The sequence below is a fragment of the Ctenopharyngodon idella genome, chromosome 10, assembly GCF_019924925.1.
Source record: "Ctenopharyngodon idella isolate HZGC_01 chromosome 10, HZGC01, whole genome shotgun sequence".
NCBI classification, from domain to species: Eukaryota; Metazoa; Chordata; class Actinopteri; order Cypriniformes; family Xenocyprididae; genus Ctenopharyngodon; species Ctenopharyngodon idella.
Window position 1 is genome coordinate 28,268,616 of NC_067229.1, and position 26,896 is coordinate 28,295,511.

At 38.4% G+C, this 26,896-nt stretch overlaps 2 protein-coding genes across 9 annotated transcripts in view; both read left to right on the forward strand.

The window, feature by feature from the left end:
* Positions 1 to 10,307, forward strand: part of erbin (erbb2 interacting protein) — a 77,798-nt gene extending 67,491 nt beyond the window's left edge. For 2 of the 4 annotated variants that reach the window (XM_051907763.1, XM_051907765.1), the window contains exons 20-26: positions 463 to 1,921; positions 2,487 to 2,585; positions 3,724 to 3,780; positions 4,813 to 4,986; positions 5,993 to 6,085; positions 7,504 to 7,578; positions 7,684 to 10,307. In XM_051907763.1, the coding sequence (XP_051763723.1) occupies positions 463 to 1,921; positions 2,487 to 2,585; positions 3,724 to 3,780; positions 4,813 to 4,986; positions 5,993 to 6,085; positions 7,504 to 7,578; positions 7,684 to 7,791 (2,065 nt within the window). In that variant the 3' untranslated portion in view covers positions 7,792 to 10,307. The remainder of the gene's footprint in view (positions 1 to 462; positions 1,922 to 2,486; positions 2,586 to 3,723; positions 3,781 to 4,812; positions 4,987 to 5,992; positions 6,086 to 7,503; positions 7,579 to 7,683) is intronic. The other 2 variants (XM_051907766.1, XM_051907767.1) reach the window with 1 other exon arrangement.
* Positions 10,308 to 13,945: 3,638 nt separating this feature from the next.
* On the forward strand, positions 13,946 to 25,905 carry zfand5b (zinc finger, AN1-type domain 5b). 5 transcript variants are annotated; one of them, XM_051907740.1, is made up of 5 exons: positions 13,946 to 14,143; positions 22,117 to 22,296; positions 22,406 to 22,612; positions 24,131 to 24,259; positions 24,350 to 25,905. In XM_051907740.1, exons 2-5 carry the CDS (start codon positions 22,140 to 22,142, stop codon positions 24,496 to 24,498), a joined length of 642 nt encoding a protein of 213 aa, XP_051763700.1. In that variant the 5' UTR covers positions 13,946 to 14,143; positions 22,117 to 22,139; the 3' UTR covers positions 24,499 to 25,905. The 5 variants fall into 5 exon arrangements, with proteins under 5 accessions (XP_051763700.1, XP_051763702.1, XP_051763699.1 ...); XM_051907742.1 differs by having other exon boundaries at positions 22,409 to 22,612; XM_051907739.1 differs by lacking the exon at positions 13,946 to 14,143 and adding an exon at positions 14,151 to 18,157 and having other exon boundaries at positions 22,409 to 22,612.
* Positions 25,906 to 26,896: the final 991 nt, after the last annotated feature.

Here is a 26,896-nt window from a genome sequence, read left to right on the forward strand (position 1 = left end):
GCAGCTTCTACAAAGGGTCTCAAGTCGCCAAATAGTTTTTTTTAATCTAGTCATTTACATTAACTGTCCAAACGAAATGATTCAACCTACGTTCAAGTCGGAGTTGTTTCCATAGTTATTTCCATCTCTTGTTTCAACTAAATACGAAAAGGGGTCAAAAACATTTAAAAACATTGTTTATCATTAGAAAGATATATGAAATGAAGGCAGAAGTAATAGTGTGTTGCCTACCTAGACTTGCTTTTTCATTAGTTGAGAACTGTAAAAAAAAATTATATGAATTTATAGAATGTTAGACACTAGATCAGTTTTTTACAAAGTATCTAGAGAAAAGAATCACAATGTATTTTCCTACTTAGAAGGCAGCTGCCCATTTAGGTAGTAGACAGAAAGGCAGCTCAATAGGTTTTGAAACAGAGCTAGAGTCCTTCTCTAACTTGATTTGATTTCCCTTAAACTCAGACAAGAGGATGAAAACCTCAACCAGCTGAAGCAGATGACCCCTTTACTCCAGAACTGTAATGGTTCTGAGACGTCCTTACAGACCATCCTGAAGAACCAGCAGAGCTATGAAAGCAAGTCGGACCAGATGGCCGACTACAGTCTCTCCATGGAGGAGAGACTTGCCCTCATTGAAAAGGGCATAAACAATGGTGTGACAGAGCAGTACAGCAAGTGGGATCAGATCAACATGAATGTGGCCAAACTCCCACCTGACAACATGGTGTCGTATGAGGACCTGGAAAGGACCAAGAGTCCCTCAGCCAAGGAGTCCATGTCAAGCAACAACAATGCCATGCTGTCACTCGAGAACCTTGAGAATGGGAACCGGCTTCAAAAAACCCATTCTGGGGAGAATTTCAATGGCCGAACGGATCAAATTCCCTTGCGCTACGAGTCTACGAGGACTGTCTCGACAGGTATAACAGCGTTAAGTGATATGAGTCTTTCTCGTAGCACAGAGGAGCTGTCGCCAGAGAAGAAATGTCCACCGGCCCCAGTGGTGAAATCTCAGAGCATTGCTAACATGGAAGTTGGAGGGATGAAGCTGTACTCCATCGAGGGAGAAAGCCCCCCTTATGAAGTGGCATGCGCAACCAGAACATCTGTAACTGCTGCTCAGGGCCAGAGCATCGTCCGGTCCAAATCTGCGTCCTTGCTCAACGATCAACCTTTGCAGATCTACCCTGGATCCTCTGCATCATCCTCCGACTTGCTCTCCAGCTCCAAACCTCCGGTTAGCAGCGCCCGCTACCCTGCAGGCCCCCCGCCGCAGTACAACATCCAGTATGCCAGTAGCACAGTCCCCAAAGACAACCTGTGGAGCCAACGTACCCCCGTACCTCCCGAGCAGCCCTACTTGCCGCCGCAGCACTCCCTTGCCAACACCAACTACTCCAACCGCAACAACGCCCCTCCATACCCCCAGCCCCAACAACGTGGCCCGCCCAAGACCCCAGACATGTGGGCCAAAGAAAGGATGCTGCCACCTGTTGGCCAGCGTGGCACCTTGCAGAGACAAGGTAGCGGATCCTCTGGCACCTCCATGTGCATGCAGGACCCACGTCGCATGCCAGGAATGGAAGGAGAGTACATGACCTATCGGGACATTCACGTGGCGGGCCGTGGCCCCCTGCAGATGAGCCAGGCTCTCCACAGACCATTGTCAGCCCGCACGTACAGCATAGATGGACCTAACGCTCCACGGCCACAGAGTGCCCGGCCCCCTCCTCACGAGCTTCCAGAGAGGACCATGTCCGTCAGCGACTTCAACTACCAGCATGGCAGCCCCAGCAAGAGGCCCAGCATGAGGGTGAAGTCAGAGCACTCGCTGCTGGATGGGCCAGTTGGAGGTGGCAGGGTTCCAGCTGACTGGAGGGATCAGGTCATGAGACACATCGAAGCCAAGAAGATGGAGAAGGTATGGTTGTTCTTACGAATAGCATATACAAAGGCAAGCATAGCTGTTGCTAATACTTGGAATTAAGGGTTTGTTCACTGTCCTGTGGAGTTTAGCTCCTTTCCTAATCAAGCACACCTAAGAAATAGTAAAGTGTTCATCAGATGAGCACTTCAGAATATCGCTGGAAGTAGTAGGTACTACATCCAGGTACTTTTCGACTGCTGTTTTATGAACACTATGAACTTTATAGTAGGGAAGTATTCACATTTGGACACATGGTCAGACCACCATAGCAACCACATAGCTTTGCATGGGCACTCACAGTTTAGTTTCTGAACCTCGAGTCTGAATTTCCACACTCCACCATTCTTCAGCATTAACTGCATGCATATGATATTGTTTATTTTCCCTTCTCATAAAAATGCTCATTACCCAGTATTTTTCTGCATGCTTGTGTATGGATATTAACACATAAACATACTCTAACCCTTGCATGTTTCAAAGTGTACTCATGGTCAATGCATGCTCACTGAAGTCATCATTAAATGCATGTGTGTTTGTGTGCATGTCATCATGTGTTTAGAGTGCTCTATCTCGGTCTTTGGCCACTCTCGATGACAGTCAGAGCTCTCTGGCCTTTAGCGCTGTAGACGGATACCAGTTTGGAGCTCATGGGCCCAGCGTAAGTACTGCCCCACTGAGACCTCACCTTCCCAAACTCCCAGAAGCACAGTGGAGTCTCGCTCAGTCCCCAAAGGGTCATTCTCTCTGCTTGCTGTTTAGACTGTGTTCCCAACAAATTTAGAGGCATTTTTCACCTTATCAACAATATCTGTACACACTTAAGCTGAATTTTGAATGTTTTCCAACCATCTTGCTAAAGGCAAGGCCTAAAATGAATGGGTCAGATAAGGGAGACATCTGGGAACAGGATTAGGAAAGTCAGTTAAAAGGTTAGATTACCCAAAAATTTAAATTCTGTAATCTCTGTTGTTCCAAACCTTTATGACTAAATTTCTTCCGTGAAATACAAAAGATATTCAGCAGAATGTCCAAGCTGCTCTTTTTCACACAATTCTGCAAAATATTGAAAACTGGTTTTTGAGCAGCAAACAAACTGTCCCTAAGCAGCAAGTATTGACTGGAATGGCCCTTATGGAGCTTAAGACCCCCACCCCAAATTCACCATTCTCAGCTTATATCCAGAGTCGGCTGGTTTGCACAATTGCTCTGTTTCTTTGGGTTGTCTAAGTAATACGAGATTAAGAACATTCCTAACTACTAAACCATATACACTAAAGTCCTGGAAACAAACACTCTACACTATTTCTATCTATGTGCTTAAGTACGATCTGAGCTCAAGAAAGTTCTGGGGGGGTTATCAGTTTAGCTGAGAGGCTCATGAAATCCTGAAAAGTATTTCATATGATTATGAAATATTTCCTGAAATGTGGTTTAGCCTGATTTTTCATTTTGTTGAATTAGTAAGCATAATAGCTGATCTAACCTAGCTGATTAGAGGACCATAAGTAAACAATCCTGTTGGTTGAAATGACAGTTAGCAGGAGCATAATCAACACAAGCTTATGAACCAAATTTACTGGGAATTCCACATTCATGGGAAATGGCTGTAGGTTTTTTTTGTTTGTTTGTTTGTTTTTTTAGTTCTTATTTAGCTGTATGTCTTAATACTATACTCATCCACTGTAGTTAAAAGTACTCAAAATACACCCCATAATGGTCAATAATCAAGCATGATCAAATACAGTACACCTTTTCCCATAGCAAAGATTGAGACATTTTGTGCTGTTTCCCTGCAGGACGATGTCTTCAGTCCTCATGGACAACAGGGCTACCATATTGACACTCTAAGAAAAGTAAGTGCTTTACACTATGTACTAGTGAGACAAAAAATATTTGGACACTTATCAAATGAGATGACATTCAGATGTTTTGCTATATACACTCATGAAGAACAATATGTATGCAGTGATGTTAAGGAATATCATTTAAACTTATCCATATAAATGCCTCCTATATGACTGCATCCTATAGAACCTCATCTGTTGGTTGTATTTAATGTGCTAATGAACTGGATTGAGATATCGACACAGTGGGCACGCCTGACTCCAGCAGTGATTAATTAGCCCTAATTAACAAGCACTGCTTTAAAGAAACCTCAGACGTGTTCTAGAGCTGATCTTTCTAGCACATAAAACCAAGTGCGGATGTTCTCACTACTGACTGCAATAAACACATGAAAAGATAAAATTAAAATTATCATTAAAAAAAATATATGACGTGTATGTATGTATGTGTATATATATATATATATCATTGTTTTCTTAGTCTCTCAGGAATTAAACCATTTAGTGAGGTGGATTAATTAGAAGTAAAGGTCTAAAAGCGTGATTCTTCATCAGTCAACATGGATTTCTTGTTCTTCTAATCAGATTCATGGTTCATTGAAATGTTTACTGGGAACTTTCTGCCCCCTGGTGTCTGAAAAATGCTTCACATCATATCAAGTAGACATTTAGTGACATTCAGACAAACTCTTAAAGGACCATTCTTTGGCTTTTATTGAAAATGCCCAGTAATTTTCCTTTAACTCAATTTCAGTTATGATAAAAATAAATGTCACAAATTATAACTGAATAGAGTGTGATTTCATTGATTTCACTGAGTCTGGTTAAAGAGGCCTGTTGGGTTTTCCACATCACAGAAATCTCATCATAGAGACCATAAATCTACAACTACTGTATTTCTGAAAGTAGCCTCTGTCTGGTCCACAGGCTTGTGCCAAAACCTGAGAGTTAAATGGAAAAAAATGATGCACTGGATTAAGTTTTAAGGAGATAGATTGTCTGTCATCTCTTGATGGTTTGGTGTGTGCTTTTCTGTCTCAGGTGCCTTTGATGAACGGCCAAATGTGTCCTCCTGTGAGACCTCCCATGAGCTGCGGTCAGCCAGCAATGGCACGCCACCCCTCACGAGAGCAGCTCATCGACTATCTGATGCTCAAAGTGTCCCAGCAGCCCCCAGGCCCTCCACGGGTCCCACACGAGACACTGCAGCAGGAGGTGAGCACCAGTCTGAAAGAAATCTCAATATTTTAAATGTAGACACATCTATAGACCATCATGCCTAACACCGTGTCTATACCGGACGCAACAGTTGCGGCACTGCGCCGCAGCAGCTTGAGTCTGTATGTGACACAGTGACTGTTGCAAATCCATTTGTTTTTTGTGTCAGAAGTAGTGCGAGCGCTTGAAGTACATCTGTTTACTGTTGGAAATTTGGTGTAACGCCACGTCCAGTGTAGACAGCATCACTGATTATAATGGGTTTTATTTGCTTTTGTTGCGTCCCGCCACTCGCGTCTGGTGTAAGTCAACAGGTAATCAAGATTAACATTATTTGCTTTAATAAACATTTTTGGTTTTATTCCAAATAAATGATTATATAAATTGTTTTTAAGATCTATCGTTAAAGGGGTCCTTGATTATGATTTCACTTTTTTAACTTTAGTTAAAAAAGAAACATCCAGATGAATTCTATAAGTTCTTCCTGAGTCTCTGCATCAGTGTCCAACTCCGGTTTGAACAATGTAAGGCTGAACACGTTACTGACAATCGTCATTTTGACTGCGTGAGATACTCCAGCTTTGTTGTTGAGCAACCGAAGTGCGTGCTGTTAAGGCTCCACCTTCTTCTGGAAAGCGCCCGGGAGCAGCAGCTTATTTGCATTTAAAGTAACACAAAAATGGTGCGTTTTTGCTCACACCCAAATAGGGGCAAATTTGACAAGCTATAATAAATGATCTGTGGGGTATTTTGAGCTGAAACTTCACAGACACATTCTGGGGACACCAGAGACTTATATTACATCTTTTGAAAAGGGTCCCCTTTAAAATGTAAAAGCCTTGTGATTTAATGTGAAATTAAATTCTTATTCCAGTGACGTCACCTAGGCTGTGTGAGATATTGGATAGTGGTAACTAATAGACAAACAAGTATTTAGGCATCACTGTGATGTAAACTCAAGTGCTGTGGTTTGTGTGACACGCGTATCTTTCTTTGTTCTCAGCTCCATGTGAAGATCGAGAAGAATCCTGAGCTGGGTTTCAGTATATCAGGAGGAGTGGGTGGTCGCGGGAATCCCTTCCGCCCAGACGACAACGTCAGTATTTCTCTTTTTCTCTTCAGTTTCTTTTTAAATAGGGTGTCCACATCCATTTCTGGAGCTTTAATTTCGAATTGTCTTCAACTTCAGGTTCATTAACCTAAACTCAACAGTAGAACTTAAAGGGTTAGTTCACCCAAAAATGAAAATAATGTCATTTATTACTCACCCTCATGGCGTTCCACACCCATAAGACCTTCGTTCATCTTCGGAACACAAATTAAGATATTTTTGTTGAAATCCAATTGCTCAGTGAGGCCTGCATAGCCAGCAATGACATTTCCTCTCTCAAGATCCATTAATGTACTAAAAACATATTTAAATCAGTTCATGTGAGTACAGTGGTTCAATATTAATATCATAAAGCGACGAGAATATTTTTGGTGCGCCAAAAAAACAAAATAACGACTTATATAGTGATGGCCGATTTCAAAACACTGCTTCATTAAGCTTCAGAGCTTTATGAATCTTTCGTGTCGAATCATGATTCGGATCGCGTGTCAAACTGCCAAACTACTGAAATCACGTGACTTTGGCGCTCCGAACTGCGGATTCGACACAAAAGATTCATAACGCTCCGAAGCTTCATGAAGCAGTATTCTCGTCGCTTTATAATATTAATATTGAACCACTGTACTCACACAAACTGATTTAAATATGTTTTTAGTACATTAATGGATCTTGAGAGAGGAAATGTCATTGCTGGCTATGCAGGCCTCACTGAGCCATCGGATTTCAACAAAAATATCTTAATTTGCGTTCTGAAGTTTAACGAAGGTCTTACGGGTGTGGAACGGCATGAGGTTGAGTAATAAATGACATTATTTTCATTTTTGGGTGAACTAACCCTTTAATTGTATCTAGAGAAACATCATAAAGATACAAATTAAACAAATATACAAAATAATTTTTTAACTTTGCCAAGAGAGCAACCATTTAGGTCTGCAGTCATCTAGAAATGCTTATGCCAAATGAATAAATCCTATGTTATATTATATTTTATACTATTTATTATATTATTATTTCCGAAGGATCAGGTGACACTGAAGACTGGAGTAATGATGCTGAAAATTCAGCTTTGCCATCACAGAAATAAATTACATTTTAATATATTACTATAGAAATCAGTAATTTGAAGTAGTAATAATATTTTACAATATTGCTGTTTTTACTATATTTTTGATCAAATAAATGCAGCCTTATTCAGAATAAGGCTTTTTTCTTACTGACCCAAAACTTTTCAACTGTAGTGATTTTTTTTTTTTTTCTTCTTCTTTTTTTTTTTTTTTGGGTGTATATGTTCACTCCGAAACGGATGTTCACACTTGTATGTGTGTATATACTAGACTTTTATATAACTGAAGTCTAAGCTAGCCTAATGAATAATCAACTCTTAAATCATAAATGATCAACAGGGCATCTTCGTGACGAGGGTTCAGTCAGAGGGACCGGCTTCAAAACTCCTTCAACCTGGGGACAAGATCATCCAGGTCATTTCTACTTATCAATTTTGTCAATTCCTCTCTTGCTATTCACATTTTTTACTTTTCCACACCTTAGTAATTCACTAACATCAGTTAACATCCACTTTGCAGGCAAACGGATACAGCTTTGTTAACATTGATCACGGACATGCTGTATCCCTTCTGAAGACGTTCCCCAGCACCGTCGACCTGATCATCTTTCGAGAGATGGCTGCATAACTGACAGATCTGAATGTGCACTGTCTTATTTTTGTACCGAGAGAAGCCAGTGTGCTGTATGTAGTTAATCTGAGCTGATGTAAACAGGACAAGGTTTGACCGTCGGTGAAGAGGGGCGAAACCACTGCATCAGGTGGAAGACGGACAGAGTCTGGAAGCATGCACCTTCACTGTGGGATAGCCTGTTGGTGCACTCCAACTGATATGAAAACCTGTGCTTTTTGTAAAGATCGTTTTTGTTTTTCATTTTATAAGACATCACCTGGGTAGAGTTCTTGTGGGACATGAGCTGTAGCTGACCGCTTGAGGGCAGGGCTCTCTATCAAATCTCACTCGTTTTGTTTTTTATTATTTTAAAGATTTTTAAAACCACTTTTATGACCTGTGTGAGATTTTGAGTTGGAAGACAATGCTATGTGCTAACTGTGGTAATGAATGTAGAACTGGGGTGAGCTAAACTGGACTGGATGTGAAATCTGTTGGCCTGGTGGTCAGGTTACCCTTGTGAAGAAAACTTCCTCTCATTGGGGTGAATAACTTGTTTCATCCATCTCAATGCTAGAAACTCTTCTAGTCTCCTCAGCTTTCTATACATTCTGGAACGTTCCTCCAGTGAAAGAAGGGTCTCTTCCACCAAACAGAAGTGGAAGACACAAACTTTAGCCCAGATGCCACCTGGAAGGATGCGCTGAAATGCTCCCTGTACGTGAAACATGGACAGGAACGCGATGAAGAACTTCCATGAGGATTTCGAAAGAGAACAGCCTTACTAAAAGACACAAACAGAAAGTGGTTCAAGCTATCTTAACCGAAGCATATTGGGACACTGTGGCTGGGCGGCATGAAACTGCTGACACGTGAACTTCTTTCCTCTGACTTCTACAACACAGCCACCCGATTCCAATGCCACTGAACTAATCCGAAGCATTCGCGCTCAAACTTTTTTTTTTTTCTTTTCTTTTCTTATTTCATTTTGGAGGTCATCAAAACGGTTTTTTATTCTGTGAAGAAGATTGTAGATGTGATATTATATTCTCTTACGAAAACATTATAACATTTGACTAGTGTTGCAGTCATGGACGTTTGCTATTCGGGGCTTCGATGCAGGGCTGAGAAAACAACATGTCAAGTGCCATAGACCCTGAACTGTCACAAAATGGGTTCGACCCAGAGCAATACTCATACAGATCCACGCCGCACATTCAGTGGCCTTATTGGGCTGATGTATGACACAGTGGGCGAAAGAGCAATAGAAAGTCGTTTATTCCATTCGCAAGATGCAGTCATTTGCATTTTTTTTATAAATAAAGAAAACCCATTTAGTATTTCTCAATGATACAGCATTTTATATTGTAAATCTTTTAAAGACGAAAACATAGGAATGGCATTTCAAATTTTTTTGTAAAAAAAAAAAAAATGTTCGTAAAGTCTGAATAGTGTGCGAATGAATGTCTCGTCACGTCACATTAGCGATTGCACTGCTGTTTCCAAACACCCCTATGAAGATTGTCGTTCCATTGTATGTTGATAAATCAACTTCTTCAATAGCAAATAGATTCGAAAAGCTACAAAGCCTTGTAAAACGTTAATCGTAATGTTTGTATTTGAAGTAGCCATGTTGAAAGGCCATGAAAGATTTTTTTGCCCTGTCTTCATATGAGGAGAATGACCTACTGTCGATTGTAGTACTGTGTGTATAATTTGCATGAAATTCCTCCTTTTGATTGTTCTTCGCTGTATTCTTCGGTAGACTGGAGCGCTAATTGAATCAAAGTAATCAAATTAACATACTGATAATGTGACAAATCCACAATTTGATGTGAAAGAGCACTCGACTTCAGTTCATTTGAAATTGATTGACTATTGAGTTCCGATCCCAGTTTTAATTTAGCATTGACGTGCTGACCTCAAAGTTTGTTATTAAGCTTTGGGTCAGCATTGCATATGGATTGTAAATGAATTTGCTACATTTGATTAGTTTTTTGGGGGAAAATGATTAAAGTGATAAAACTACCCCCCCCCCCCCCCCCTTTTTTGCTGTGAATGATTCACTCAACACAATGTTTTTGGGGACACTGTTACGTAAATTTTGTCACGAATCAGTCTAGCGTAGATCCCTCGACTGTCACTTTTTTTTATTTTGTCTGCAAAGACATTGTAAAAACGTAATAACGAACTGTGACTAAAAACAACTGGTGTTCTTTTTACTGTCCCACTTTTATTTTTATTTATTTAGTACACTTTACTTTGACTTTAGAGATTACTAATCAACATGTAAATACTTTTTTTAAAAGGTTTATAATTTGTTCATGGCATTAGTGATTATGTTTTTAAAACCAGCAATAACTTGCATCAAAGAAGCAGCCCTTTTAATGTATAGCTATGTCAAAGGTTTCTCCACAAGCAGCTACTATTAAGATGATTGGTATGCATTTATTCAACATTCCAGATTTTGTAAATAAATTTACTTTCCATGGTGTCCTGTGGAAAGAATAAATCAACTAATGCTCTTTCAAGGTGTATGTTTGTTGTCCTTTTTTATGTATTTATTTTTGTTGATGCAGTTTTGTCACTGTATTAACCAAAGCTATTCAACCATTCCTTAAGATATCGTGTGTGTGCGTGTGTGTACTTACATACATGGTTTGAGGACACAAATGTGTATAATGACATGAGTATTACAACGTAAACATGGTTTATGAGGACACTTCTGTCCTCAAACCATGTTTACAAATGGCTTAAAAAACATACTAAACGGTGTTTTTTAAAATTCAAAAAATGCAGACAGTTTTCTGTGATGGGTAGGTTTAGGGGTAGGGGTAGTGTAGGGGGACAGAATATAAAGTTTGTACAGTATAAAAACCATTACGTCTATGGAGAGTCCCCGTAAACCACATACAAGTGTGTGTGTGTTTGTTCTGCAGAAGTAAGAAAGTCAAAAAGGTTTGGAACGATAGTGGGTAAATGATGACAGAATTTTCATATTTGGGTCAACTGTTCAATTTTTGTCAGGGTTTTTTTTTGTTTTGTTTTTTTCCCCCAGAAAGCTGAAAGCTGATTTCATTGATGCAGGCCCTTTTTAGTCATGGTATGAATATTTTATCAGGTACAGTTGTGGTCAGAATTATTGGCACCCTTGGTAAATATGATCAAAGATGACTATAAAAATAAATCTGCATTGTTTATCCTTTTGATCTTTAATTCATAAAATTAGCAAAAACATAACCTTTCATTGAAGAAGAAGAATTGAAAGTGGGGGAAAATCACATTATGAAATAGTTTTTCTCCAAAACACGTTGGCCACAATTATTGGCACCCTTTTATTCAAAACTTTTTGCAACCTCCTTTTCCCAAGATAACAGCTCTGAGTCTTCACCTATAATGCCTGATGAGTTTGGAGAACACCAGACAGGAGATCAGAGATCATTCCTTCATGCAGAATCTCTCCAGATCCTTCTGATTCCCAGCTCCATGTTGGTGCTTCTTCTCTTCAGTTCACTCCACTCATTTTCTTTAGGGTTCAGGTCAGCGGACTGGGATGGCCATGGCAGAAGCTTCATTTTGTGCTCAGTGACACATTTTTGTGTTGGTTTTGATGTTTGTTTTGGATTATTGTCCTGATGGGAGATCCAACCACGGCCCATTATCGGATTTCTAGCAGAAGCGGTCAGGTTTTGATTTTTTAATCTGTTGGTATTTGCTAGAATCCATGATACCATGTATCTGAACAAGATGTCCAGGACCTTTAGCAGAAAAATAGGCCCACAACATTAAAGATCCAGCAGTATATTTAACCGTGGGCATGGGGTACTTTTTATCCATGTGTGCACCAAACCCATCTGGTGGGGTTTTTTTTTTTTAGTTTCATCTGACCATAGAAGCAGGTCCCTTTTGAAGCTTCAGTCTTGTCTGACAACTGAATATGCTGGAGATTGTTTCTGGATGAGAGCAGAGGATTTTTCTTGAAACCCTCCCGAACAACTTGTGATGATGTCGGTGCTGTTTGATCTTTTTTTTTTTTTAGGCTTTCTGAGACTCAAGACTCAACTAATCTCTGCAATTCTCCAGCTGTGATCCTTGGAGAGTCTTTGGCCACTCAAACTCTCCTCCTCACTTCACATTAGGACGATATAGACACACGTCCTCTTCCAGGCAGATTTGTAACATCTTTACTTGATTGGAACACCTTAATTATTGCCCCTGATAGTGGAAATGGGGATTTTCAATGCTTTAGCTATTTTCTTACAGCCATTTTCTATTTTGTGAAGCTCAACAATCTTTTGCTGCACATCAAAACTATATTCTTTGGTTTTACTCATTGTGATGAATGATTAAGGGAATTTGGCCTTTGTGTATGTTTATACTCCTGTGGAACAGGAAGTCATGGCTGGACAATTTCATGTTCATGATCACCCTGGTGTGCTAAAAAAAAATAAAAAAATAAATAAATAAATTCTAGGGGTGCCAATAATTGTGGCCAACGTGTTTTGGAGAAAAAACATTTATTTCAAAATGTGAATTTTCCCCCCACTTTCAATTCTTTTTCTTCAATGAAAGGTTACATTTTTGCTAATTTTATGAATTAAAGATCAAAAGGATAAACAATGCAGATATATTTTTTTTTATAGTCATCTTTGATCACATTTACCAAGGGTGCCAATAATTCTGACCACAACTGTGTAAGATGGGAGTTTACCTCGCACCACTATATTTGTCATTAACAAATGGCAGGTTTTGTTACAAGCCGATACAAAACTTCAGTCCATAATTTCATTCATTAATCAAAGCTGATAGGTGTTAACAAAGACATGTCATTAGATGGGTCTGTAAAGTAAAATTAGATGACTAAAGTAATTTAATCATTGCTTTTATCAGGTGTAACTCAGTACTTTGTTGACTGATAATGCACCTACACTGCTGAATAAAGAGGAAATCCCTTAAACGGCCAAACAGGTAAGAATATAATCAAGTCTTCACCATCTTTATTTGCTTCATTCCTTGGCTTTGAAATCACTTAAGAGCAGAAAGCAGTGGTGTTTTCCTTTCACATGGAGTGTGAGTTGGTCTCATATCAGATTCCAGCTCTATATATAACCAGGGGGCAAAATACGAGAGTGCTTTCAAAACAGACCCAGGGTTGTTTTGAAATGAAGACATCCAACAAAAGATTCATTTAATTGTTTTCCTACTGACAAGATTTCAAGCCAAATGGTTCTTAGCTTAATCATGGTTGTTTTATTATATAATGTATACATTAATATGAGTTTTATGTCCATTTCTACCCTTCTACTTTCATGTAAATTCATTAACAAGAGACGAGCAACACACAAAGCCTGGTTTTTAAAAAGACCAAATAAAAAGGCCTCCCCCATCACCATTGCTGTGCCATTTGAATGTGTCTATAACACCAAAAAGTGCTGTCTAGGTAGGCAACTCACTGCATTTTGAGGCATCCAGTATTCAGTATGTTCCAGTATCTTCGTCTTGTATCTGCCTTGATCGAAATGTGTTTTGATTGGATCAATGTGTCCTTCAAACAGAGCTCAGCTCTGGCTGTTCTCTGGGTCAGCAGATCACAGTGCGGTGACATCTGATACAAGCTCATGTAAAAATAACCTTCAGCCCACCAATGGACTGCACAGACAGTGTACGTTCAAAAATTGTTTTCTTACTATTACGTTTTGGATCTCGATACAATCTTACCTTTTGATATGGCTGTAACTTTCGAACACATTTTGTGCCTTCTCTTACTAAAAACATCATGTTGTATCCAGTGCCATACTGTAAAATCAAAGTAATATGAATGACAGTAATGGCTAGTTTCAGCTAACTATAGTAACTGATATTTGGGTTGAAATTGTGGAAAATTGGCACATTGTAAGGGTGTGCAGATCTGTTTGTTTTATCAGTACTATCACAGCACTCAGAATTAATTTGGAAATCACTAGGCAAAACTCATTCACTTGACTTTTCTGCTTCAATTTGTCAAAACATCTTCAAATTTAGGACGAACCAGTCCATTTACAACTCTCACTAATGTAGTGAACAAAGTATTTGATAATCATGACAGCGCAATGCAATCCCTGCCCATTGCACTAGAACTATTGCTTCAGAGCAGAAGGTTGTTTTTGTACAGTAAACTTGTTATGACTGGCGCAGTTGGCCCCGCCCCGCGGACGTGTCAATCTTCGTGACGTCACGCCCGCTATTAAAGAAAACCAACAAACAGCAGCGAGAAAAACACACATACACACCGAAACACACACGTCAGCGGACTAACGGCACAGACCAACGCGAAGGGTTTAATATATAGTCTCTTTATTCCGGGAGCTTCTCTTTTTACTCAGATAAGGCAAGTAAAACACTTCCCCCAATTACAACGCTTTAAAAGCTTATGCTAACGTTATAGGAAAATATGATTAGTTTTGGTGAAATAACCAGCTAGTAAGTCTAATATCTTTATTTCCAGAGTTATTCGTTGGTATAACATCATTTAATGTGTCAGTTGTTAGTCTAAATTGATGAACTTGGTGAACTTGGCGAGTTTAACCAAATATGGTTGTTAGCTGATGCTAGCATGTTAGCTAGTAAAATTAGCCTGTTGTTCCTTTCAACTTAAAAGCTGAAATATGATACGAAAACGGCAGATTTATGCTTAAACACGCTTATTTTATTCGTAACGCGCTGTTTGCTTCGCATTTAAACTGATTTTGTCCTTCAAGATTGCATAGACGAAAAATAAGATCGTTTATTGCAGGTAGCTGCATATTTCTCTTCGAGTGTTTATTCAGATAACGTACAGTTAATTGGCTGTTTATGCATTAATATCATTATTCGAGTAATTAACTCTCTATTATAATGTTTTCGGTTTTATTTGGTGTCGTTTTGTGTATCGATCGAGATGTTATACAGGAAACTCAAAGCCCAGCTAGTTTGTGGATCTTTATCACTGAGTGAATGAATAAACGTCGTAAAAAATAATTTTTCCGCCGCTTGTTCTTAAATATTTTGACTGATTTGTTGTGAATTAACGTTCTGGTGGTGGATCATTGTGCTTTTTTATTATTAAGGTTTGTTCTTGGGCTCAAACAGGAAGAGTGTTTGAAACAAAGGAGAACACAAAGCATATTCACCCTGACCTAGATATAAAGTAGATAAACAAGGACATTACCATCCATCCACACTCATTCATCATCACAAACCCCTCATACTGAACACCACACACAGTTTGAGGGCAGCAGCTGTTGTGTTGAGTGTTTTTTTTTGTGCTTTATATGTCAGTGTGTGTTTGTTAGCCGTGATGCTAGTGTTAGCATGACTCAGTGGATTTCATTATGAGGCCTCAAACGCTGATATAGCTCTATATATAACGTTTAAAAGTACACATACTGTGTGAATAACACACACACCGTGTTTGCATTGTAAAGTGCACTATTAGACTTTGTATAAACTGTACTTGTCGTTTAAATGCTTCATATCTTGGTGCATTGAGACACGTGAGCTTTGAGTGAAAGGTTTTCTGCGGTCTTTCTCCATTTATGGTGTCTTTTTAGCTTAATGGTTTGCTTTTGTTCAAATATTTGACTTGGTTTATCTCTCATGTCTTTGTTTTGCCCTATATGCCATGTATTTGCTGTCATCCAGACAGGGATAAATGGACCTAGATGGCCAACACACTTGGGAATCGGCTGAAAAAACAGCCCTGTTGGGGCTTTGCCATTTTTGGCTTTATCAAAATATATAAGGCAATGCGTAGGGAGGGGGGTGCTTTGCAAACCAGCTCCTAGTAGAGATGTCGGTGATGTAATGGAGGCAGGTCAGGACTATGGGGGGGTATTTATAGTCAGGACACACTGCTGTTCGCATGGTGGAGGCTGTTCAGGACAACATGTCACATTGCACCCTTGTGACGGATGAAAACTAATCCAGCCGCCCGTGTGAGCGAGTGCGAAGGGCAGCGGGCTCACACGCACGTGATGCAGGCCATGTGGTGGCTTTTCAGGGGAAAACCTCTGATGCCAAAAGGCGGAGGTGAAATGCTGCAATCTTGTTTACTTTGAGACGAGAGGCCCCCTAAACCCCGGGGGCCCACGCCGACATGTCACTCCTGACGGATTTCAGGTTCATTGCTCGAAAGCGTCTGCAGTACATGTTTCCGCTCCAGGGGCTTGGATGGGGATTGTGTTTGCTGCTGTAATCGGTCTCTGCTTGAACAGAATGTTCCAGCTGTTCCACGTACAGATATATTTACATCTCACACTGCTAGTCAGCATTTACCCATCAACACAACATAGTCATACTTCATCTGCCTTGTAGGGTGGTCACAATACCTACATTTCAGTAGTTGATGCCAGTGCAATTGGTACTGACAATTATTTTGATACAGCAGCAAAAAAGTTAAACCCCCATTAAAAAGTTAACTATTAATATAAGTGGATAGTTAAGGTGACTGTGAACCAGGGGTGGATGATATGACATATTATTTCACAATATGGGTATTTTTTTATTAATATTATTTTGTCTTACTTAATAAGAACAAATATAATAAATCAATGATTTAAAAAAAAAAAAAAAAAAAAAAAAAATGACAAGCAGCGCTTTAAGTTTTTAATTTACTGCAAGGTCTGTTTAAACAGTAGCTAGTTGTCAAGCATAATTGCCACTGTATGGGGACTTGTTGCTTTATCACTGTAACATGTCAGTAACTTCTGTGCAGCTTAAAACTGCTTATTTACATATTGCACCATATATGAAATGGCAAATTATCTATTGATTGATACTTTTGTCGCCATGATGATATATTGTCAGATCACCCAGCCCTAAACAATATCAAGATTTTAGGTTATGCCCTATGGGGGAGTGTCATGAATTTTAACTTTGAGTTTTTCATTGCTTTTATTTATTTATTTTTTATTTCTTCTTGCTCGAATGATGAGGTGTTACGCGAAGTACAGAACCTCTAAAGGGACATGAAGGAAAAACATGAGATGGAGGAAAAATTATTTGTCAATGCTGTTGCATTCTCTCGCAAATGTTTCTCGGGGAAACGCAAAACGTTTTGTGGGTGAACGCAAAGTTTCTCAGGGGAATGAAAACATTTGCGAGAGAACGCAAAAAAAATTGACTTTTTTTTTTTTTTTTTCCCTCCCCTTCCATATCATATTTTTTTTCCACCATGTGGTGGTGGTCATCTATGGCCTCCGTAGCAAAGTAATCATAAAGGAATTTGGAAAGTTCTGTTTAAAATGGTGCAGTGTGTCTCACAATGTTTTTGGAAGTTATGGTGTTGTGGTATGTCATCAACTATCTAAATATTAATGAATTACAACAGTGGCATGTAGACTTAATGTAATTGCTGTTGTAAACAGTCAGTAATAAATAAAGGAACAGAATCAGTAGAACAAATAAAAACAAAAATTGGAAAAGATGGAGAACTTGGACAAACTTTTTCCTTCATTTCCTTTCATTTCACAGCAGTATTGAGAAATTCAGAAAATGTTTACCAAGAAAGTAAAAAAAAATGGCAAACAAACAACCTAGGACAACGATTCTTAACCAGAGGCCCTGATAAGTCTTAATGACTCGAATGTAATTAAAATACTACTTAAAAACTTATTAAAAACTCAAAATAAAGATTCACAACAATAAACTAGGGCTGATTTATAAAATGCTTGTACGATTGGATTTGATCCTAGATACCATTGATTTTATCATGTCAGTATTGAGGAACAAATCAGTATTTATAAAGACAGAAAGTGACGTGAAAATGTTATGCGTATGACAAATGAAGAGCGAGCATGCATGTTGGAACTCATACCTGTAATTCAGTTAAATCGTCATAATATGAAATTGTAAAGATAAATAGGCAGTCACAATATGCATTAATATAATTATATGTGCAAACGAGCAACGTGTTAACTGATTTTAAAGTGTCTGTCGTGTCATAACTGTAGCTGTTTCTTCAATACAATAACACAAAAGTGTTGTTTGCATTTTCGTCATGATGCGGTCAGAGCTGGAGTTTGACTACCAACACATTGAAAATATGACTGTAACACTATTTAATATGTAACACACGGCGTGCCACAATGTGTTAAACACTCGCAACACGGATCATAGTTCATATCTGGACCAAAGCAAGCATGTTTCAAGTTTTTATGGACATATAGTGTAGTGCTCTGAACATGAACCAGCTCTGCCAATGCGCATATTTCATAGTGTCTTCTTTAAATGAAATGCATATGTGCAAATAAGGACACTGATACAGCAGTACATCTGATCATGAAGCCGATGACACGATGAGTAATTCTGATACCCACAAGACAATGATGTAGACCGAAAATTCAAAGAAGAATGGACAAAAAAAGTAACTATGCCTTTATTCCTTCTGTGTTAAACTGATGTGTCATTTGTTCAACGAAAAGAAAGTATTAGACATTTTTAAATGTTCTTCCTCATTTTTCATATAGACCAGTTGCTCTGGAAAGTTATGCTGATTTGTTAAGAATAATTTATTAGAACGTATTTGATTTGTTCATGATTGTTGTTACTAGTCTCTACTGATAATTTTTGTGAGTTTGTGTTCGTAGGGTCGTTTTTTTAAAATGCATCAAGGTGCCCCTAACTCTGTTGGTTTTTTTTTTTTTTTTTTTTTTTTTTTTTTTTCTTCCCCCACTCACATTAAAATATTAATTTGTCTGTATAATGAGTGTGTCTCCCCTCTTCCCACCCTCTACACTCCCACTTTTCCACAGCTTTACACGCCCATTTCTTGAGTCTTTTTTAAATCTGAGGTGTGAACAAGCAGTGCTAAAACAGAGGGGTATGAATTTCCTTGCCCATTTTTGATGAGTGCCATTCATCTTCTCAGAGACACATTTGTGGGTGTTCTGTAGGTGGAGTTAATTGAGTTAGAATTTAAGATCAGCTGCGATTTATAAAGAGATGTATTCAGGAAAATTGTATTTACAGTCATTTTATAAATTTTAGAAATGGTCTCACGTTGACATTTGTGACCCTGGACCACAAAACTAATCGTAAGTCGCATGGGTATATTTGTAGCAATATTAGCCAACAATACATTGTATGGGTCAAAATTAGGGCTGTGTATTGCCAAGAATCTGGCAATATGATTAGGCATGTAATGGTATCAAATTTTCATGTTGCGATTAATTGCTGAAGCTTTTATCACGGTATTCAGTATTATCACGATATTGAAATAAGATGCAAAAAAAAAAAAGTTGTTATAGTATAACAGGTTTAAGAACTCAGATCTCTGAATGTTTTTATATTTTTTTATATATATATATATATAATTTATTATTATTATTATTATTATTATTATTATTATTATTATTATTTATTTTTTTTTTGTGTGTATTGTATTTAAAGTAAACATTTCAAACAGATTAAAGTGCAAAAGAATTTGGCTATAAAGAACAACAGGTAACACTTCACAATAAGGTCTCATTATTGAATGCATTAACTAAGATTGAACAATAGCTAGATTTGTCACAAAGTTTTTTTTTGTTTTGTTTTTTTTTTGTTAAAGTTAGTTAGGAAATACAACTAATCATTGTTAGTTTTATCTCAGGTCCATTAAATAAGTTCTTTTGATTTTAGTAATGTTATTAAACAGTAACTAAGAAATTAACATTAAGAATAATTAATGCTTTATAAGTATTTTTCATTGTCAGTTTGGTAATAATGAATATGTCTCAAAGTTTTACTGAACAATAACAAATAATCAGAACATTTTCAATCATTATAGGGCATGTTGTAGTCCAGATTAAAATATAAAAATGTTTGAAAATAAATAGCCTATTAAGTCTTTAAGTATTAAGTATTTAGTGCTGTGATGAACAACATTGAGATTACAAAAAATGAATGGCTGTTTGAAGCATTTTAAAAACTTCACTAGCGCAGTTGCTTTGTTTGCGGGGTTTCCGGGGTAACCGCTGCATTCTGCTGTTCCATCAGCGCCCTCCGCTGCCAGAGAGTGAACCTGCACTTTCATTCAGCGCGTCTCCTTCACTCGTTCCGCCATGTGCTTCTCGTGCATGTTGGGCTTGTTTACATCTGAGCGCGTCCCTTTGACGCAGAATACAGCGGTATTGTGCATTTTATACGGTTGAAGGGGAAAGTGTTCTTAAATGCATTATAAAAATTTTAATAATTGGTAATAAATTATTTACGGTATTTTGAAGTGCCCACGATAACAATATCGTGCATATTCATTATCGTGATATATCGCATTACCGAATATCGGCACATGTCTAGATGCGATACGAATCACAATACAGGGGTTACGATACGAGATATTGTGATTATATTATGATACTGTAAGAAAGGCGATTTATTTATTTATTTATTTATTTATTTTATTTATTTATTTATTTTTTAGAAAGAGGATCTAATTTTAGAAAAAACTGTCATAAAGAACACCAGCGTATGCATAAAACCTGACAAAGAAAAAAACTTTATTTTATTTAATCAAGACAGTATTCTTTGCATTTATATAACAAATCACTATTTTGTGCAATTTAAGTAAAGGGAAAATAGCCTAGTAAAGTGATTGCAGGATTATATAGGTGTGTATGTTTTAAAGGTTCACAGAATAGCAGTTTTTAATTTCTAAAGTATTAGTTTCTAAAGTAACAGAAAGTGCATAGTCCATTCCATGACTGCATGACTTTTTCATATTTAATACTGTAAAGCTGCTTGCTTTAAAGCAGTCTATTGTATAAAGTGCTATTTAAATAAACGTGCCTTCACTGAAGTGCTGAACAGAGCTGGTGCAAACACATGCACATCCCTATGATCAGATGCTTTCTTTCTGCTGTCATTTTTGTTGTTTATTTTGTTATTGAGAGGACAGTGTGCAGTACATATTACATATTCTGTCGAAACGCCTCTCAGCAGCGCGGATGGCGTCGAGATGTTAAGTGAGCTCTCAGATTCAATGCGTTTCCCGAGTATTGGATTTTAACATGGCCTGTTTCGCAAACATGACTCTTGTCGATCTCCTTAGTGGTTTCTTTATAGTTGAAACCAAAATGAGTCCACATGAGCTCTGTACACCACGGCGGGAGCCAAAATAATTGTCGTCTTGTGAGCTGGGTTTGCTACTCCTAACGCCAGTGATGCACGCACCTTGTGCTTCTCCACGTCAGTTTACGTTCTGAGATAACGCTGACATCTAGCGACTAGCGGTTGGGATTAAACCGAACACAAAGCCACGAATCTAGTAAGTAATAAGTAAATAAATGAATATCGATACAGTGTTTGAGAATCGATATAGTATCGCCAAACATATTTTCTTACACCCCTAGTCAAAATGATCAATTTTTCTTTTATGACACAGATTATTAGGATATTAAGTAAAGATCATGTTCAATGAAGATATATTGTAAATTTCCTACTGCAAATATATCAAATTTATTTTTGTGAGTGGATATGCATTGCTAAGGACTTCATTTGGACAACTTTAAAGGCGTTTTTTTGCACCCTCAGATTCCAGATTTTCAAGTAGTTGTGTCTCGGCCAAATTTTGTCCTATCCTAACAAACCACACATCAATGGAAAGCTTATTTATTAAGCTTTCAGATGTCTCAATTTCAAAAAAATGACCCTTATGACTGGTTTTGTGGTCCAGGGTCACATTTAGGCTCATTATTTGCACGTCCAATAAAGGCCCCAGAAGTACATCAGCTTAGATAGGAGAACCTTTAAATATTTTCTTGGACAAAGGGGGGGCTTGGAGTCAAAGTTGAGAACCACTTACCTAGAACATTCTCATGATTGTGTGCTTACGTCAGAAAATAAACTCATTTACAGCTTGCTGGCTAAACTTTTGGTGCTAATGGGTGAACAGCAGTATTTTCATTGCAGATTGATCCTAGTACGGACAGTCCTGTTCTTCTGACGTCCCTTCTTCCTTTTCTGACGTAGCCACACCATATAGTTTAATGAAGAATTTAATTCGGTTGAATCGGTTGTGTTTGGACAGCGAAACAAAATTCGGGTTCCAGGAAGTCTTACAGGTTGACCTACATGCATTCAGCTCTGTCTGGTTGTAAAACAGTTACACATGATCTGTGGCGTGAGTTTGCAGGAACCGGCTTGAATCAGGTGATTCCATGCCAAGATGAGGCTCATGCCAAACCGATGCCCAAAAAAAAGTGTTCAGACGTCTGACCCCTAATCTGATTCTTTGAGGGCCTTTATCGGTGTAAATCCTCTTAATGAAGCCAGCTGCAGTCTTTGATTCACACTTCACACACACATGCTGTCATTTTCATGATCTTTGTGTTTTATTGTCTGCAGGAATTGCCCACTTTCAGAGAGAGATGGCCCAGGAGACCAATCAAAGCCCCGTGCCCATGCTCTGTGCCACCGGGTGTGGTTTCTATGGCAACCCTCGGACCAATGGCATGTGCTCGGTCTGTTACAAAGAACATTTAACAAGACAAAACAATGGGGGCGTCAGTCCTATTAGCACAATGGGTACGTGTTTCCACTCTTTGAACACCTTCAGGGAAGATCGGACGTGTTCGTAAGATCAATTGTTCCTTGAGCGTCTCATTTAACACTAAGGGTATGTGGTCTCTTCCAGGAGCTTCTAGCAGTGTCACCAGTAGTCCTACCTCTGAAGCCTCAGCCATCCAGATCATTGAAGCTACACTAAACAACTCTTCTGCTGCTAGCGCCGAGTCGCCCAACAGCACCACTGCTGCCCTTCCGGTTACACAACAGATGACGGAGATGAGCATTTCCTGTGATGACGAGGTGGTCTCGCCAAAAGTGGAAGTTCCTGAACCAGGTTGGTATTTCTGTTTCAGATTTGAGGAAGTGTCTCAGCTGAACCCGTTTCAAGAACTCTAAAGCTGTGTTCAGAATGGAGTGCTAGCACAATTTAAAATGTTCATATCATGTTACGACAGGGTTCACGTGTGATTCATCAAACATTCGTATGCTGGCAATCCTATCGTATGTTGATAAATGTGGCGGGTGAATACAATCGTCATTTAAATATCACAGCCCTAAAAATTCACGGCTTTGAAGCCTCACCCCTAGAGTTTACGACATGGAGAAACATAACCCGACCAAGAAGAGGAAGTAATCTCATGAAAGAGAAATTCATTTTACACCAAAAACACCCATTAACCTTGTAATTGCAAACAATTACATTATATGTATAATACCGGTAAATAAAACAAAATATTCATAGGCCTATTGCAGTTCCCTCCACAAAGTTTAACGGTATTCAGAACAGAACAAGAATGAAAAAGTTATAAAGTAATAAAAGTAATAAATTATATATTAACTATAAAATAAAACATAAATCAGATACAGCATCCTTCACATGTGCAAAAAATGTGTGTGGTTGGGCGCTGGGCATGCTGATTTACAGCGGACCGTTTAATTTGAGCAGTGTAACTTATGTTTGGTTGACAGCATTTTAGTTTGAATGGCTGAAATGTCAAGTTAGAAATGCTAAAACTGATGTTGTGCGCACGCAATCACTTGGATTTAATAAAACAAAGATATGAAGAAAACAAGTACAATGTGTTAGTGTCACAAAAATGAGCATTGCAGAGTTTCTTTTGTTGATCTGTTAATGTAAATGGAAATATGTCATGTAATCCTATTTATTTTATTCATTTTTATAGCCTATAGACTTTTATTCAGTTTTTCTTGGTTCACAGAAGCGCTACAGGTGTGTGATGTGTGTCCTCATGTTATTTTGTTTATGCTGTTATTTGTGCATGTAAAGCTAAACCCCTGAAGAAAAAAAGAAAATCTTCTTGTATGGTATTTTTAATGGGTCACAAAAACTTTTGAGGTTTGATCATAGTCCATCATAGCTCATGTCCATATTGATTAAAATACCAAGTTTTGCGTGGAAACGGCTGTACGCACCATTTTCTGTCGTACGATCATGTCATAAATGACACCCAATATATCCATTAATGTTTTTAGAGTCCTGCAGATTGTTTAAAATGCTGCATTTGTTTGACTGATGTCTTGGTTTTATTGCTAAAAGAGGTAGTCAGAGTGATTCACTTTATTGGCTTTGCAAGTAGTGTTGATAAAATTTCCAATGAGATGGTTTATTTAAAGAAATCACCAAAAAAAACAAAACAAAACAAAAAACCTCTGTGCCTGGAAAAAGTCAAATGTCTAGGTGTGTCTAAGACACAATAATTAAAATTGGCAAAAAGTTACAGAAAAGGCCTGCACACTGAAGATGAAGAGAATGCCAGATGCGTTATGGGTTTTTGGCATGTAGTTGTGTTCAGGGTGTTTGTTAGATGCTAATTCCTGTGTCTCTTTCCAGTCGTCACTCAGCCAACAGCGTCCACCGCACCTCCGAGCACAGCTGACGGGGAAGAGGCCAAGACACCCGAAGCCCCCAAACCCAAGAAGAACAGATGCTTCATGTGCCGCAAGAAGGTCGGCCTGACAGGTGAGCAGAACCAGCATGTTCCCGCACGTTCTGTAGGTCAGATATAACTGCTCCATCCACGCATTCTGATGCTGATGTCTCCCTTGTCAGGGTTCGACTGCCGCTGTGGGAATCTCTTCTGTGGACTTCATCGCTACTCGGACAAGCACAACTGCCCCTACGATTACAAGGCGGAGGCTGCCGCCAAGATCCGCAAGGAGAACCCCGTCGTGGTCGCCGATAAGATTCAGAGAATATAAACCTCTCGCCGTCTTCACCTCGATTTTGCGAGAGATCAGATAAAAGGACTCGCACTTTGACCTGTGATTCTAAAGACTAGTTTTTTTAATTACAGTATGGGAAAGAATCTTGTTTCTAAGCCAATGCATGAGTGATCACTTTGTTTCCATCTTTCTTTTGCTTTCTGTTGTTGGTATATGAGCTTCAAGTTAAAACAAATGAGGGGAAAAAGAACAAAAAAAAAAAAAAAAAAAGTCTATAAAAGGTATGAAGCCAGAGACATTTGCCTAACATGTCTGTTTCTGAGTATCCTGGAATCTGATTCTTGTGTTAAAGGCTGACTGTCCGTCGTGATCGTTATTAGTTTACTTTGTGATCGTGTCTCCTGGTTGGTCTCATGATGCAGGACTCTCTGAAGACTGTTACGGCTCTGACCCGAGCGCCGTCAGAGCAACAGTGCATGGCTGGCTCATGTAGCAAATGGACGCTCTTCTGTTTCCTCCGGGTCGAACGTTTCACCCTCCCATTAGAGTCAGCCTTTTCAACATTTATCATCCACTTTTCTGCTTGAGCATCAGACTACGTCAATTATTGAGCTTTTGGAGTGATGCTGGGGTTTTTTTTTTTTTTTTTTTTTTTCTTTCATGTTAAAAAGATTTTTTCGTTTTCATTGACAGACTTGTGAAAAAAAAAATATATATATAATCCTGTCCGGATGGTTTAATGCAGCCAGACCAGAATACTTCATGATCAGTTGAGCAATTTGCATCCATGGTACCACAGTGTCAACTATGGATGGGGTTGGACATGGCAACTAACACACAACTCTATTGATTCTCCCACATGATCCTTTAAGTCATTAAGTGAATTTTTTTTTTTTTTAATAATTTTCATTGAGTTGTAATGTGACACCAATTTATGAACGTGGTTCCTGGGCTTTTTCAGAGAGTTGAATTTTAAGTGGGTGTTTTGCATGGTTAGTGAAATGAGTATTTTACATCATACTAGAAGTCAATTTCTTTTTTTCCTCTAATTCACCTTTCTTGTGTGTGTGATTGATCTATTCAGTGGGTATTGAGTGTTAAATTCAGGTAAGAAATTAATGGTATTGTTTAGTGTCATTTAATCAGCCCTTTGAGTGTGCTTGTGTTGTGAGTATGCGACTAGTCTACTCCGTGAACGCCATCTTTTAATCTGAGGCTCAGTCCGTTTCCTGTTTTTGGGTCTGGCTGCACAGCGCTGTTTTATTTTAGAGCTTTGTCCGTTTACACAGTAAAACTAACCATTTGTTCTGATTTGATTTTAGTTATGCAAGTTGTACAAACCATCTTTATTTATTATATGTATTGCGCATATAATCTTGTTATCCGACATTACTGCGAAATTGTATCATGTAAATAAAATTATGTACAGAGATATCATTAAAATGTGTCATGTACTGTTTTGTACTGTACTGGTGTTATAAGTAGTTCATTCTAAGATTTATTTGTGCAAAATAACAAAAGGATTTAATGAATTTATACTCACTAATCCGGGATGCTGATTGGTCAATACATGCAGGGTTGATCTGTAACACAACCAATCAAAATGACCAATGAAACTAGCTCTGACTGCCTCAGCAGCACCTAGAAGTTTTAGCATTAGTAGAATATAAACTGTGATGCATTTCACTTTTAATAATTTAAAATGTTCTGGTCCCCTTTCCTGCATACTGGCTGTGTTTACCGCAGCGTTAGCATTAGGTGTTACGCTTTTTTGGCTAAAGGTTGCAGGCTTGTCATCTAGTGGCTTTGATATAAAGCCTTGGCACATCGCAAAGTCTTTTCACCATTACTACGTACAATGCTTTAGAGGTAGCACTGTATTTACATAGCCATAATATCTACACAAAAGACGTGTTTCCTTCCTGAACGAGTGTTTTTAAACGAATCAGCTGAGTAAATGATTCAAAGACAGTCGATGTAACCTGCAAAACAAACAACAACCTCACTGAAAAATGACAAACAAGCGGAGTGATCCATACAGTACGGTCACCATGTCTTGAATAAATTAAAGGATTTAGGGAAATAAAGAACAAGATTTTTAAACAAATGCTTCTCTAACAAACTTTTGTGCAATTATGAATTACACGAATCACGTAAATGACAGCATTTTGTCAATTCAAAACGGCGAAATTTAGTATTTCTGTCGTAAAACAGTTGCCAAATAATAAATGTTAAGCTACATCTTATCTTACACTCTTACATCTTATCTTACACGGTTAACTGCAGCGACGCGCTTCATGTTTGGTACCTGTTAATGTCCCACCTTCTTTGATTTGATATCTCAAATTTTAACAGCCTTGTCTTTTTGTCAAAAATTCAAATGTCATATATCAGATATTGGGCTGCGGAGGTGGGCTACAATTTGGCCATTTCT